Here is a 15,698-nt window from a genome sequence, read left to right on the forward strand (position 1 = left end):
TCTAATTCCGTCATTTACGGTGTGTGGACCGAGTTACTTCTCGTATGCCTCGTTTCTGTTCCTGTAAAAACAGAACCAATACCGCCCACCCTCAGCTGCTTTTTGTGCACAGGGCCTTGGGGAAAGAATGAGTTCCACAGTCCTTCTCTCCCCTCCCTTTCCTGGGAGTCCAAGACCGAACAGCAGCCCTCCTTGTATCCCACAAGCTCAGCAGGCTGTCCCTCCAACACTGCACAGTGTTCTGGGGGCCCGGGCCAAGCCCTACTGCTTTGGAGACCCCAAAGAGAAGGGCAGGGCCCATAAAGGCCAACCTGGGCACTGGGACACGCTGTATCCCCAGCTTGTCCACGGGGTAAGGGTAGGGGTGAGAGGGGGTGGTGGTGTTTGTGTCTGTATGCATCAATTTTGTGTTCACAGAAGGTCGAAGGAAGGACAGAAAACTCCCCTCCCTAAAAGCCACAAGGAGCAGCTGGCCAGCAGGGGCCAGGGCGGTGACTCCTCCATCAGCAGCCACTGAGGCAGGGTCCCAGCACCACACATGCTGATGCCAGGCCCATGACCTCCCTGCCGGAGGCCATCATGTCACAGGGACATACAGGTGCCTGGACCCGTGGTAGAGGCCAGCAATGGAGCACAAAGCGGCACACCCAGCAGGCACATGTACAATTAAATAGCATGTTTAATCATCTCACGACAGACTGTAGTGCAGTAGTATAAACTGTAAGTTTCTTTTTAAAAAGCCGCTCCCCCAAAGCTCCCATTCCTCAACACCCAGAAACCATGGCTGAGGAACCAGTGACAGGGCCGGAGGGATTCAGGAAGTCTCTGTTCCATGAAGCTGAAAGTCTTTCCAGGTCAAGGTTGCCTTATGAGTAGCCAAGAGCCCTAGGAGGAGCTGATGCACACACACTCACTCTAACACACACACACACACACACACACACACACACACACGCAAGGGACACAGAGAGAAGACACTCGGACAGACGGACACAGAGGAGACCGCTGTGGGGCAGTCACACACGTGCACTCTCATGCCATAACATTCCAGTCTGTTTGTGGCTCTCTCCTCTGGGCACAGGGAGTGGTGGCCTGATCCCTGAAGCAGCCAGGGTGGTCAGGAGGAAGAGGGTGGCAGTCTGTTTCCGGCCTGGCTACTCTGACACAACAGTCCAGCAGCCAGAGGGGCCCCTCTGCGTTCCTGAAACAGCCAGCCCTCCCCTAGCCCAGCAGCAGCGGTGAGGAGGGGCACCACTTCCTCTGGGCCTAGCAAGAGGGCGCTCCGCCCCAAAGCCGAGAACAAAGAATGTGCCTGCAGGCAGGCTTTTGGAGCCAGGGGGCTGGCGGTGCTTGTTTCTGTACCCAGGGGTGGAGGACACAGCCAGGCCTCGCTGTGCAGATGCCCCGGAAGCAGCAACCCTGCCAGCAAAGAGCTGGAGAGGAGGCCAGGAGCTGCCAGTGTCCATCCTCGGAGCAGAGGAGGGGTTCCAGAAAAGGAGGCCCTGAGGTGAGGAGGCCCTACCAGACAGGTTTAAAGAGGAAACCTCTTCATTCACAGCTTCATTCAGGGGTTCCCGGAGAAGGTCTCTGGATTCAAGTACCAGCAGCTCTAGTTGAGGGTATTAGGGTGGAGTGACCAGCAGACGCTGGGAGAACAGCTGCCCTCAGACATGGGAGGTATGAGAACCAGCCTGGCAATGCCCTGCACCCTAGCACTGCCAACCCCTAACCTGAGGAGACAGACCAGGCGGCTACAAGATCTCCTCCCGTGGGCTCCTGGCCTTAAGCGGGGTCTGCCCGTTGGGCACAGAGCCGTTCTGACCATGCAGGAGTTTGCCCTTCTCTCGGTCTGGCCATGTGAAGATGGCGTCGTCACTGTCCAGCTCCGACTCCGAGTGCATCAGGCTGCTGCTCAGCACCGGGCCTTTGTGTCTGACGCCTGCAAGGGAGTCAAGGGACCCAGCGTCAGAAGCACAAATCTTCTCTTCCTTGAGCCACACCCTGCACCCTCCTCCCAGCCTGAACAGAAGCAGAGGGACAGGGCCAGTCATGGTCCCTCTCCTGAAAAGGAGGCTTCCCAAGTCCTCCCAGCCCTGGCTAGACGGGACAGTCCATCAGGGAAGCCTCAGAGAGCGACCGATCAGGTTCCAATGCGGATTCTTTATTTTCAGCATCTATTAGCTTTGGTTAGTGCCACCCAACGACATTCTCTTTTCTCTCTCTCTTAAATGTAGAATGTTTTATCTCCCTTTATGCAGAGGGTGGAGTTCTGTGGGGGGCAGGAAATACAAGGAACAAGAACTTAGGCTCTAGAGAATGAGTTTTGTCACTGTACCCTGGCTCAGTATGGATGTAAAGTGCCTGCCAGAGGTGCTGACACTGAGTGAGGACACAATTTCATTCTACGCAGACGTTTACCCTGGCTTCGCTGAGAGGGTACAAGGGGTGGGAGAGCAGGCATGTGGCCTGGAGAGGCCTCTGCTGCAGAGCCTGACTGAAGCGGGGACTGTCCCAAGCCGTCAGCTGGTCAGAACACACAAACGAGGACCCATAAGAAGCACCTGAGGTCAGAAAAGATGCCTGAGATTTTTTTCTTTTTAATAAATTTATTTATTTTTTTATATTTATTTTTGGCTGTGCTGGGTCTTCGTTGCAGTGTACGGGCTTCCTCTAGTTGTGGTGAGAGGGGGCTACTCTTCGTTGCGGTGCGCGGGCCTCTTATTGCGGTGGCTTCTCTTGTTGTGGAGCACGGGCTCTAGGCACGCAGGCTTCAGTAGCTGTGGCTCACAGGCTCAGTAGTTGTGGCACACTGGCTTAGTTGCTCCATGGAACTTGGATGTGGAATCTTCCCGGACCAGGGCTCGAACCCGTGTCCCCTGCATTGGCAGGCGGATTCTTACCCACTGTGCCACCAGGGAAGTCCCAAGATGCCTGAGATTCTATAAGTCACTGTAGTTTCCTTCACTATTCATCCTTATGGCTGCAGAGGCCAGACCATACCACGAGGTCTGGTAATAGTTTTAGGGCAGATCCCATCCAACAGCAAGATGGCTGCCCACTGGCTGGTACAAATACTACTCCAGAGTAAGCAAAAGGTAGGCTGAGACAGCAGAACTAGAAGTGGGAATTGCCAACATCAAGAATCCAGCTTGGGGCTTCCCTCGTGGCGCAGTGGTTGGGAGTCCGCCTGCCGATGCAGGGGACAGGGGTTCGTGCCCCGGTCCGGGAAGATTCCACATGCCACGGAGCGGCTGGGCCCGTGAGCCATGGCCACTGAGCCTGCGCGTCCAGAGCCTGTGCTCCGCAACGAAGAGTAGCCCTCGCTCACTGCAACCAGAGAAAAGCCTGCATGCAGCAACGAAGACACAACACAGCCCGAAATAAATAAATAATAAATAAATTAGTTTAAAAAAAAAAAGGTGACCAGTCAGGTGAGCTGTGTTTGAACCCTCATCCTCCAACAATCACTCTCCCTCCCCCTGGTCCCATCCAGGTCCCCAATAAACACTGAAAGAAGGTCCTGGGATGACTCTCAGGCATTCTGCCCTTTCCTGGCCAGACATGACTTCAGGCTGTGAACGATGAGGGCATCTAGACTCTGACTGCACCTGTCACTCGGGAACCACAGCCCCACAGACCTTGCCCGTGTGCTGGTCATCTGCACAGTGTGCTCTGGGGCCCAGCTTGTCCATCTCAGGGGCACGGTTCTGGGACATGACTGTGGACAGCCACAACTCCCACTGATTCTCAGGACTGCAGAGCAGCAGGGCCAGAGAAGAACACCAGCTTCCCAGGCTTTTCCAATGTGGTAGGGGACAGTGGCAACATAAGAAGCGTCAAGACCAGGGGAGCGTGAACGTTCTCAAAACCTCTGTTTTGCCCCTATAGATGAAATACCCTTTGAGGGCTTTCTCCTCCAGCATCCAAGCACTTGAAGTTTCCCTTGTTCCCTAAAGCCCTTCTGGGCCATAGGTGTGGAGGAAAGGAGCTTAAGGGGGGACGTGTTGCTGGCTCCAAAGTACACAGCACTCACCCGGGCCCTCCTACCTCTAGCTCCCGCTCTGCTTGAAGAACTGAGTGGGATTCATCCACTAAGCAATACAAGCTAGGAAGCTGGTTATATCAGTGGGTGCTGAACACATACATCTCCTCTGACTCAGCAATCCCGTTCCTAGGTCTACACCTAACAGAGATCCATACACGTGTCCGCCAAAGGACATGGGCAAGAACGTTTACAGCAGCACTCCCCATCACAGCCCCAAATGGAAAGAGCTCAGCTGCCCATCAACAGTATACCTGACAAATAAATATATTCCTACGAGGGAAATTACACGGCAATGGGAACGGACGAACGACTGCTCTACCTAACAACACGGATGGATGTCCTAAATGTAATGTTGAGGGACAGGCGCCAAGCCCAATGATTCCATTTATATAAACTACTCCAAGATATTAGAAGTAAATTGGGGGGAGGCAGGCAGTGACTGGGAAGAAGCACAAAGGGGGCGCTTCTGGGGGGCCGATTACATGGGTACATTCACTTATGAAATGTGCTTATGATTTTCTGTACACATTAGACTGAATCACAGAAAACTGCTATTTTTATAGGTCAAAAGTCAATTATCAGTAATCTTATATGGTTCAATCTAATAGACTTCAATAGAAAGTCTTGAAAAAAAGTCAACAGAACAGCAAAACCAAACCAAAGCAAAACCCACAACTGCTGAATGTAAACCACGTCTCCTGAGGGTGGGCACGTGTCCCACTCCGCCTGCTGGCCTTCGGTGCCAGCGGCTCCGAGCTCACTCGGGTGGGCGCACGCCACGTCCAAGTCCCCCTCCTCCCGGCGGCATCCACCTCGGCTCACTTCCGCACACGTCACGCTCCACTAAACTCACTCTTCTTCCGGCTGAACTTCAGTTCCACACCTTGTACAGTTTGGTCCTGAATCCCATTCTCCTCATCCTACTGGTGACTCCGCTCTGGGTTGCACCCACGAATCCACTGCAGAGCCCAGAACAAGAGCCGGGACTTCTGGCCTGGTCAGACCCACACCAGATACAAGGCGACTCTCACCGCCTCCTCACGTGGACACTGTGCACAGAAGGGCCTGCCAACCCTCATCTAGTCTCATCTTGGTTACCTGGGAGCAGCTGGCCAGCTGCAGCCCTCCCCGCTCCCTCCCTTTCCCCACAAGTCTGCCTTCCCATCCTGCTGTCACCCACCCGCCTGCCTCAGAAGAGGCATCTTAAGCCCTTTACCCACTCCTCCCTCCTCCCTGCCCAGGACCCTCCCCTCTGTCTTCTGCGTCTCTGCCTGCAAACATGCTCCTGAACCCCCTCCACCCTGTCCTGAATCTCCACTTACTGTCGCTCAGCTTCTGAGCGACAGTAAAAAGGACTTTTAAGTATTTAGGGCCTCCATTTTCTCACCACCTACATACTTCCTAAATAAACTGCACTTTGACTTCTGCCATCTATCACTCACCATCTACTCCATTTTGTTAGGTGACCAGAAACTTCTCCAGTGTCGTGACTGCCGTCATCACCAATTCTTACCCTTTTCTTCCGCAGCAGCAAGCACGCTGACTGCTCCCTGGTGACACCCCTCCTCCCTCACCTCAGCTCCTTAGCCCTGGACTCTTCTTTTGTCCCTCGACACTCTCCCCAGAAGGGATGTGATCTACTTTTGCGGAGCCGACCGTCACCAGCATACAGAAGATTCCTATCCAGTCCTGTTCTGCTGAGTTCAATTTAATTCGTCTCCTCTTACCCGAACTGCACCGACTGTCCTAATTCTGTCGTCAGGGCTATCAGTCTCTTGTCTCTCATGTCAGAAGGCAGCCTGGACCTTTCCTGTCCCTCCATCCCACTGACACCAAGCTGTCTGAGCCATCATCATCCCTCCTCGGACCGTCACAGAATCTCCTTGCTGGCCTCCACCTGTAATCTCGTCAATGAATGAAATGTTGTCACTAGACTAATTTTACCATGCCAGCATTCTCAAGATGTCACTTCTCATCACCATCAGAACAAATGCTTAACTCCTTAGGCTGATGTTCAAAACTCCCCATAATTTCACCCTCCAGCCTCATTTCCTCAACCCCACTCATAACTGTTCTAAACCAAACGATCCTCTCCAGCGCTGCTCTGCAGTCGTTTGCATCTAGGGTAATAAAAGCACCCAATCCACAGACGCTCAGAGAAGATGCTCGGGCGCCACCCTTTACTTCTCCTTCTCTCTCACCCCCCTTGGAAAACGTAGCATGAACTCAGCAAGTCTTGCCCCCAGATGGATCTGGAACCCGTCTGCCTCTCTCCATCTCATCATCTCTCCACCATAAGGGCATTCTATCTAATCTCCTCTCACCCACTTTTGCCTCTCCAGTTCCTTCACATAGCAGCCACAGTTGTCTTTTTAAAATGTAAATCTAACTGCACCATGCACCTCCTGAAAAAACTACCCATGGCTCCCCATTGCTCTTAGAAGGAACCCACAGCAAGGTCCCTGCTCACCTGTCCAGCCTTGTGCCCCTCACCCAATGCTCACCATGTCTTCTTCAAATCCCCTCTGCTCATTCCAGCAGCTGGGCCATCACCAGCTTTGCCTACAGTCCTATTTCCCAGAGTCTTCACATGCCTTACTCTCCTTCTCGTCATCCCTTGGGTCTCAGCTTAAGTGTTATTCTTTATAAAGACTTCCATTATCACATTTTGTATATTTGGGAACTTGTTTGTTTAATGTCGGCCCGACATAAACTACACGAGAGCAACGTCTTTCTGTTTAGTTCACTGTAATATAACCAGTATCTGGCACAGGGCCTGGTACACAGTGGTATTAATCCATATTTACAGATGAATAAGGTACAGTCCCTACCTAGTAAGCGGACAATCAATAACATAACGGATATAATACAGTGAGAGAAATGCCAAAACAGACATGTGGGAGAAAGATAAGCACGACTTTAATTGGCAGGTTAAGGGAAGGACGAGAAAGTGCTTTCTGGACAGAAATATGAACCAACAAAATTGGTTTAGAAAAGAGAGATACCAGCAAGGAGGAGGATCTCAGAAAAGCACAGTGACGTAAGCTCACCAGGGCCATGTCTACCAGACCAAAAGTAAGTCGCGAATGACTTCAAGGAGGGGAAAAGCCTTGCCAGAGCAACATAAACACAACCTTGGCTACCCTGTGGACGGTGCTGTACAACGTTCTCCCCTCGAGGCCTCATCCTCAGTATCCTGTGTGCGCTCTGGCTGCGCTTCTGTGGTTCGCTAGGCCCCAGCCTCCAGGCACTGCCCCACAGCGTTCCCTAACCAAGCTGCCTGGGTGCTGACAGAGCCCAGGCTGCCTATGAGCATTTATTCTCTTCTCATATGTCTTCTCCCTCACTACAGTGAAATTCTGACGGCAGAGCCTACGGTTTAGAACTCTCTATAGTCCCCTTACAGCCTCTCCTAATACGAAGCTTTAAGCATGAGAGATGTTTAATAAATACTTTGTATAAAAATAGTTCTACTAGCAGAGTGTTTAGGAATAGCTCTATATAGAGTCCAGCTCCCCTAAAGAGATGAGGCCTATCCTGTGGCGTCCATGATGAATGGGAACCTCACCAATGACCTAGTCCAGACAAGGACGGAGGGCCTGCTACCCACCCTGGCCCTCCGAGCCCCATCACTGAAAGCCGTCTTAATGCTTGTGCAGCTGGAAATTCTCTGACAGATGAGCGCAGTGCACCTGGAGCCAGCAGGGGAGCTGCCCTCCACCTGCTCTAAGACAATGAGGGAGCCTGTGGATCTACCTGACAAATACTGGAGAGAGGAAGATGGGAGAGGATGGCTGGCGGCAAGGAGGCCAGCTGGCAGACGCTGGCTTTGATCTCTTCGTGGCCTCACCTTGTCTGCCCAGAAAGGACAGACTGATGAGGAATAAGAGACCAAGGTCCCTGAGCCTGACTACAGGGACAGCTTGAAAAGCTGAACTCCAGGCAGGAACCCTGAGGGGAACGAGCAGGCAAAGGAAAGCAAGGGGCTGAGCCCCTCGGCACAGTCAAAGGACCACTAAGAAGTGAGCCCTGGGGTCCGAGCTTGTCCAGTAGGCAAAGCCGACCCTGAGCCCTCATCAGGGATGGGACAAGATGCTTTTCCAGAACAAAGAGCCGCCAACAAAAACACACTTAGGAGGGACTGTGATGGTGGTGGCTCTTCAGGGAGAGCGCACCAACCTAGACACCCCCGGTTCCCAGTTCCCGGGGCCACTACCTGCTCGGGACGTTGGCTTCAGTTCCAGGCTTTCCTGATCCGTGGCATCCAGGATCCTGTACTTGCTTTTCCTCTTAGGTTTTCCTTTTTGTCTGAAAAACACAATCCCCCGCTCAGGAAGAGGTTCTGTGTGAGGCACAGGTAGCCCACCACAGGGCGGCAGCCAGACTGCAGACAGAGCCCTGCCTTGGGGGACGCTGCTTAAAGGAAGGGATGCTTTTCCTTGTTCCTCAGCTGGGAAAGGCAGCAACTGGGATTTGTTATTCAAATAGTCCTCACCGATTTGGGAAAAGGTAAAGGAAACATTATCATTTTAGCATGGACTCACCACTCCACAGTGGCAATGAAGGAAGGATAGATGGGTTAAAAATGTAAATAAAATGACGCTCCTATGCTGGAAGGGTATAGGGTGGAGGAAAGCATTAAACCAGCAAAACCTTGTTAATGGTGGTTGTCTTAGGCTGGTGGGAATTTTAAAAAATTCTTTTAATTTTCTAAGTTTTATTGTGAGATTATATTGCAGGTTGAATCTCAGTTCTGCCACTTATTAACTGTGTGTCCATGGAAAATGTCATTTTCCTGAGAAAAGGTTGTTATGCATATTAAAAAAGATATTACCTATAAAATGTATAAAATGTTATACACATTTTATACATTTTCGCTTGGTACACAGTAAACATAGAAATGATACTTATTATTAATAATTAAAAACACAATAAATGTTACCATTAAATATTATAAGACTAGATAGGAAGACTAAATGAAGAAACCTGAAAGACTTAATCATGACTAACCTAAGTCTACAATTACATAAAAACATATACACATGAGAATCCCAAACTGAAAGAAGGCAAACAAATTAAGAACCCATGTGCCACAGCTACATGTAAAAGAATGAAATCAGAACACTCCCTAACACCATACACAAAAATAAACTCAAAATGGATTAAACACCTAAATGTAAGACCAGACACTACAAAACTCTTAGAGAAAAACATAGGAAGAACACTCTTGGACATAAATCACAGCAAGATCTTTTTTGACCCACCTCCCAAAGTAATGAAAATGAAAACAAAAATAAACAGATGGGACCTAATGAAACTTAAAAGCTTTTGCACAGCAAAGGAAACCATAAACAAGACAAAAAGACAACCCTCAGAATGGGAGAAAATATTTGCAAATGGAGCAACGGACAAAGGATTAATCTCCAAAATACACAAACGGCTCATGCAGCTCAATATCAAAAAAAAAAAAAAAAAAAAACCCAATCAAAAAAATGGGCAGAAGACCTAAATAGACATTTCTCCAAAGAAGACATACAGATGGCCAAGAAGCACATGAAAAGATGCTCAACATCACTAGTCATTAGAGAAATGCAAATCAAAACTACAATGAGGTATCACCTCACACCAGTCAGAATGGGCATCATCAGAAAATCTACAAACAACAAATTCTGGAGAGGGTGTGGAGAAAGGGATCCCTCTTGCACTGTTGGTGGGAATGTAAATTGATACAGCCACTATGGAAAACAGTATGGAGGTTCCTTAAAAAACTAAAAATAGAATTACCACACAACCCAGCAATCCCACTACTGGGCATATACCCTGAGAAAACCATAATTCAAAAAGACACAGGCATTCCAATGTTCATTGCAGCTCTATTTACAATAGCCAGGTCATGGAAGCAACCTAAATGTCCAACGACAGATGAATGGATAAAGAAGATGTGGTACATATATACAATGGAATATTACTCAGCCATAAAAAGGAACCAAACTGGGTCATTTGTAGAGATGTGGATGGACCTAGAGACTGTCATACAGAGTGAGGTAAGTCAGAAAGAGAAAAACAAATATCGTATATTAACGCACATATGTGGAATTTAGAAAAATGGTACAGATGAACCTGTTTGCAAGGCAGAAACAGAGACACAGACGTAGAGAACAAACATATGGACACCAAGGGGGGAAAGGAGTGGTGGGATGAATTGGGAGACTGGGATCGACATATATACACTAATATGTATAAAATAGATAACTAATGAGAACCTGCTGTACAGCACAGGGAACTTTACTTAATGCTCTGTGGTGACCTAAACAGGAAGGAAATCCAGAAAAGAGGGGGTATATGTATTCATAAAGTTGATTCACTTTGCTGTACAGCAGAAACTAACACAACAATGTAAAGCAACTATACCCCAATTTAAAAAAAAAAGAACCCATGTGCTAAGGTGGTGAGGCTGAGGTGTGGAGTATTAAAGGCCACACACCCTAGAGATAAGAGCCAGGTCCACACCCCAGGCCCTCCCACTCCCACTCCAGCCACAGCCACGTTTTCCAGGTGGCAAATCACTGCAGTGACAGCCACTCAGCCTACAGGAGTGTGCTTCTGCCCTCAGGAGTGTCAGAGGTAAGGAGAACTTTTCTGTGCATGCCGTGGGTGGGCCATGGCATGTAACAGCGATGGGAAGGGAAGAAACCCAGGACTCAGCACCCTCAATACAGAAGGTGCCAGATACCTCTCTAATGAATAAATATGTAATTAGAAGCACGAACAAATTTCCAGGGAAAGTCCATCTTACCTCTTACAACAACAGATTACAGTCCAGGAGAGGATTCCCAAGGCAACAACAATGACAAAGGAAGCAATGATAACATATAACACGCTCCACTCTGCCAAGAGAAACAAAATATTAAGGGCAGTGAAAAAAGAGGCTAGAAGGGAGGTCTGGGCTACCCACCTTGGGTAGGAGATGGCTTCGCTCTGTAAACAAGAAGGCCCCTCGGGCTGCCCAGGGAAGGTGAGACCTTGGAGTTAAAGGCAGCTGAAACTTTAAACCTTATGAATTGCCCCTGTTTTCTAGCTGGTGCTCTGAGATCCTGGGGAAGTGGGGCAGGCTGTAAGGAGCTTTAACAGAGGGAAAGGGGGGAATGGAAACCTACCGGCTTCCCTGGGGCCAGAGTACACAGGCACTCCAAAAAGACAGGAGGCCTTGCGGCTCGTCTGATTTAGGCTGCATTTTGTAGTTGGTCTGATTTAAGCTTGTTTCTTCTTAAACAACTGCTTCAGGGGAGTTCCCTGGCAGTCCAGTGGTTAGGACTCGGCGCTTTCACTGCCAGGGCCCAGGTTCAGTCCATGGTCGGGGAACTAAGCAACTAAGATCCCGCAAGCTGTGCTGGGAGGCCAAACAAAAACAAAACCAAAAACAAAAAACTGCTTCAGAGCTTTCCTCTAACCTTGAGCAAGTGTGGAGGAAGGAAGTAAACGTCCTCTGCAAACAGAAAATACACAAAGTTCTTCTCCTCGTTGCTCATCTGCCTTGGAAACACCAACACCCACCCACTCAACTCAGAGCCACACTCAACGCCAAACCAGCTGGCACAGTTCCAAGCAGAAAACTCACCACAGTTGCTATCTCCATCCCTCAGCTGCACCTTGATGAAATTCTCCATCCAAAAAGGGTCACAGATACAGCGTTTGGTGAATGAATCACAGTGGCCATGGTCAGAACAGTTCAACTGGCATGCTGAAAGTAGCAGGAAAGGGAAAAAAGTCAAGGGGCGTCAGAGCCGGGGGTTGACCAAATTCCAGTGCCCATGAAGATACGAAGGGTTCCCCTGCTCAATGGCCTGTGACCACATTTCCTGGAGACCTGCCCCAAGAACCTTTATAGCTGGACACAGTGCCCATTATTATCATCATGGATAAAACTGGAGCAGTTAGAAAGGCTCCAGACTGTTTTTACTTGCTGTTTCTCCATATCAGCAGTTCTTAATCTTTCATGTCCCACAGACCCCCTTCTCTGAATAACTGCCGAAATAAAACATAGTATTACAAAGGAAGGCAATTATACTATACATGTTTTTGAAGTATTTAAGAATACAGAACTTTAAAATAATATGTGCGTCTTTATTAAATTATTAAGTAACAAGATCTAGAAGTGTGTCTAACAACTGTCATAATTTTGAAGTGGTGATGAGTAAAAATGCTATTTCATTATGTAGTATGATACAAAATTATCTGAGATTTCTATTGCCTTAAAGTCACATGTTCTGTTAATACTAACTGTAGTTTCTTGCCTACCTTCATGATTGAGGAAAACAATAAATTTCAGTTAGAGGTTTGTGAAAATAAAGATGTAATTTTTTTCCCATTCAAACTCACAGCCCCTCTGAATGCTATCTCAGGGGCCCATGGAAGGTTAAGAAGCTCTGCAATGAGTGGAGACTCTTTCAAGAAAAAATGGTAGTTGAGGAAAGTGATTATCTCCTTGTTCCCAGAGAAGAGGAAATGAAGCCCAAGGACAGCAGGGACTGACAGGTGAGCTGTGGACACTGGGTGGACTCTCATTCCCAACTTCCCAGAATTACTCACTGACAGTATTGATTTCCAGGGCTCTGAATATCAGAAAGTCTGCCTTTTGCTTCCGCAGCTCACTCTTGAGCATCACTGCCACCTCATGGCCTTTGAAGATCTGGTGAGGAGGCTCATTTTGAACAAAAAATACCATCTTGGTGCTGCAGAGACATGGAACAGTATGAACGAGCTGAAGCTGTCAACACGATAGCAGCAGCTATCATTTGCTAAGTACCTTCTGTTTGTGCCAGACCCTGTGCTAAGTGTTATACACATTCACTGACAGGAAGCCCGTGAGAAAGGGGTTATCAGCATCATCTCCATTCTACAGAGGACAACACTGGGGCTCAGAGGGGTTAAGTAACTTGCCCAAGGTCACACAGTTAATTATGGCAGAGCCAGATCCCAACTGATATGTCTGACTCTAAAGCCTATGCTTTTAGAAAAGGCCTAAGCTGCCCCAACTAACAAGAAGACCTATTCCAAAAGCTAACTGGAGGCCAGAAAAATGGGGATTTGGTTATGGGTACATCCCTGCTGTCAGCCCCTCCCGCCGCGGAGCAACCGGCTCCGGACGCGCAGGCTCAGCAGCCATGGCTCACGGGCGCAGCCACTCCACGGCACGGGGGATCCTCCCGGACCGGGGCACGAACCCGCGTCCCCCGCATCGGCAGGCAGACCCTCAACCACTGTGCCACCAGGGAAGCCCTGCCAGTCTTTTAACAGCTAAGTGTGTGGTGCTGTTGGGTTTGTGCCTGGGTTATCTATGAGACAAACCACAGTGCTTTGTAAAATATAAATTGTTGGACAGCATCAAAGCATTATCTGTAGGTCAAAACATAGCCAAAACGATCATTACTATGACAGCAACAATAAAGACCCCACACAATGGTGTGGCCAGTGCAAGATTATGTTATTCTAGGCCCAGAATCTGTTTGTTTTCTGACCGTCAACTCTGGCCAAGGTAGACCATGTCTGAACTCACTTCTGGGTGGCACAAAATCTGTTCTCTCTGCCTTGGCCTCCATTTTTGGCAGCCTGCTTCGTGACTCCGTGTTAGTCTCACAAACTGAACTTTCCCAATCAGTGGGTCACATTGGGTTTATAGGTGAGCCCCAGGTATTGATCCCCACAGCACACAGGGTGGCTGGGTGGGACCTGGGTATCCCAGAGGCCCTGGACCAGCTGCTTCCAGTATAACTGTCTATTTATCCCCAAGTGCCATATAAACAGCATCATTTTCTCTGGGTGACCTGACATGAAAGTTTGGGAAGCCCTGTCCTAAAAGCCTTTTCAACGCTTGCTGCATAGTGAGGCTAACGATGGGGTATTATAAACTCCAGAATCAAGAAACAAACCTCTTCCATAAAAGATTTGTGGTCATTTCTCATACATATACTACTATACATAAAATAGATAACTAATGAGAACCTACTATATAGCACAGGGAACTCTACTGTTCTGTGGTGACCTAAATGGGAAGGAAATCCAAAAAAGAGGGGATATATGTATTTGTATAACTGCTTCACTTTGCTGTACAGCAGAAACTAACACAACATTGTAAAGCAACTATACTTCAATAAAAATTAATTTAAAGAAATCTGTGGTCATTTCTCATATTTTCTCCTAGTTACCTAATTCATGCTTACAGTTTCAATTTCTGTCTATATACAAATAACCGTCAAATCTTTGTCTCCTCTCCCTATGTCCCTCCTGAATGACCAAATCTGTACCTGCAAATGGTTGCTAGAGTATCTATACCAGATCATCCACAGGCATCTCAAATCCAACATGTTCCAAAATAAACCTATAATAATCACTAACTCATCACGTGTTAGAGACTACACAAACATTATCTTATGTAACCTTCAACACCCCTATAACATGGGTGCTAGCGTTTTTATAAGTGAAGAATGGGTTCGGAGAGGTGCAATAATCTGCCCACTGTCGCAAAGCTGCCACTAACAGAGCAGGGCTCAGAAGCCAGGACTGCCTGGTGTGAGGCCCATGCTCCTTCCCATTGTAATACACTATCTCCCTGCAATCATATCCTCCTCCTGAATTCCTCAGCTAAGCCAATCTAGGCCAAGCCAGAAACCCAGAGTCACTGTGATGCGTCTCTCTTCCTCGTGTCCCAGAGGCAGTGACGGCAAGTACGCAAGCAAACCCTTCCGCAATGCTCTTACCCGCACTCTCGCTAGTGTCTTCCAGGGCTTTGTCCCAGCCAATTCCCACCAGCTTGATGGATCCCAGCAGCCACCTTCCCTTTTCCTATTCCCAGGCTGCTGAGCAGAGGTTAAAAAGAAAGTCCTAATCATCATGCTGTCTCTGACCCACTGAACCCTGACTGCATATTAGATTCACCTGGGGAGTTTTAAAATTTTAGGTGTCCAGACCTCACTCCAGACCAAATGAATCATAATCATAATCATAATCATGTGGGGGTGAGGCTTGGGTAATGATATGTTCATAAAAGCTCCAGGTGATACTATTATGCAGCTGGAGTTGGGAATCGCTACTCTCACCTCATGTCTCTAACCTTGGTTGAGACTCCAATATTGCTCAAAGCCAGCATCCTTTCCTGGAGCTGCTGTTCTCAACCTTTACCACTTTCCTCAGACTGCCCACCTCATTCTCACCTTCTCAAAGCAGATGGCCTTGCCTCCAGTTTCAGAGAAAAAACAGGACGTTGGTACCAATACTCTCAAATTTCATCCTTCTCTACTTCTAAATTCACCCATAATAGCACATCTTCCCTCCTTTCCTCCTGCCTCCAGGGAAAGTGGTCTCCTGCTCTGCCCACAGCCAGCGCCCCAGACCTACCTCCATTTATAACCCGCCTCCCCAATCTCCACCATCTACCTTTCCTCTGCACCTTCCCCTCAGTCTATAAAAATGTACAAGTATTTCCTATCTTTAAAAGGTGTTCTTCTGAGCTTGTCTCCCATACTGTTTTCAACACCAGCCTCTTCAAAGAGGCATTATACTTACCACCTCTGCATCCTCAAACTATGAACAAAATTTTCTCCCAGCATCTAAGTAAAATGATCTCACTATAGTTCTGATGATCTTACTAATTAGA

At 48.4% G+C, this 15,698-nt stretch overlaps 1 protein-coding gene across 2 annotated transcripts in view; it reads right to left on the reverse strand.

The window, feature by feature from the left end:
- Positions 1-678: 678 nt before the first annotated feature.
- Positions 679-15,698, reverse strand: part of KIAA0319L (KIAA0319 like) — a 107,169-nt gene continuing 92,149 nt past the window's right edge. For both annotated transcript variants that reach the window (XM_079946571.1, XM_079946570.1), the window contains exons 17-21: positions 12,635-12,777; positions 11,664-11,786; positions 10,842-10,932; positions 8,262-8,353; positions 679-1,939 (exon numbers count right to left, since the gene is read on the reverse strand). In XM_079946571.1, the coding sequence (XP_079802697.1) occupies positions 1,752-1,939; positions 8,262-8,353; positions 10,842-10,932; positions 11,664-11,786; positions 12,635-12,777 (637 nt within the window). In that variant the 3' untranslated portion in view covers positions 679-1,751. The remainder of the gene's footprint in view (positions 1,940-8,261; positions 8,354-10,841; positions 10,933-11,663; positions 11,787-12,634; positions 12,778-15,698) is intronic.

The sequence above is a fragment of the Stenella coeruleoalba genome (assembly GCF_951394435.1).
Source record: "Stenella coeruleoalba genome assembly, chromosome: 1".
Lineage (NCBI taxonomy): Eukaryota > Metazoa > Chordata > Mammalia > Artiodactyla > Delphinidae > Stenella > Stenella coeruleoalba.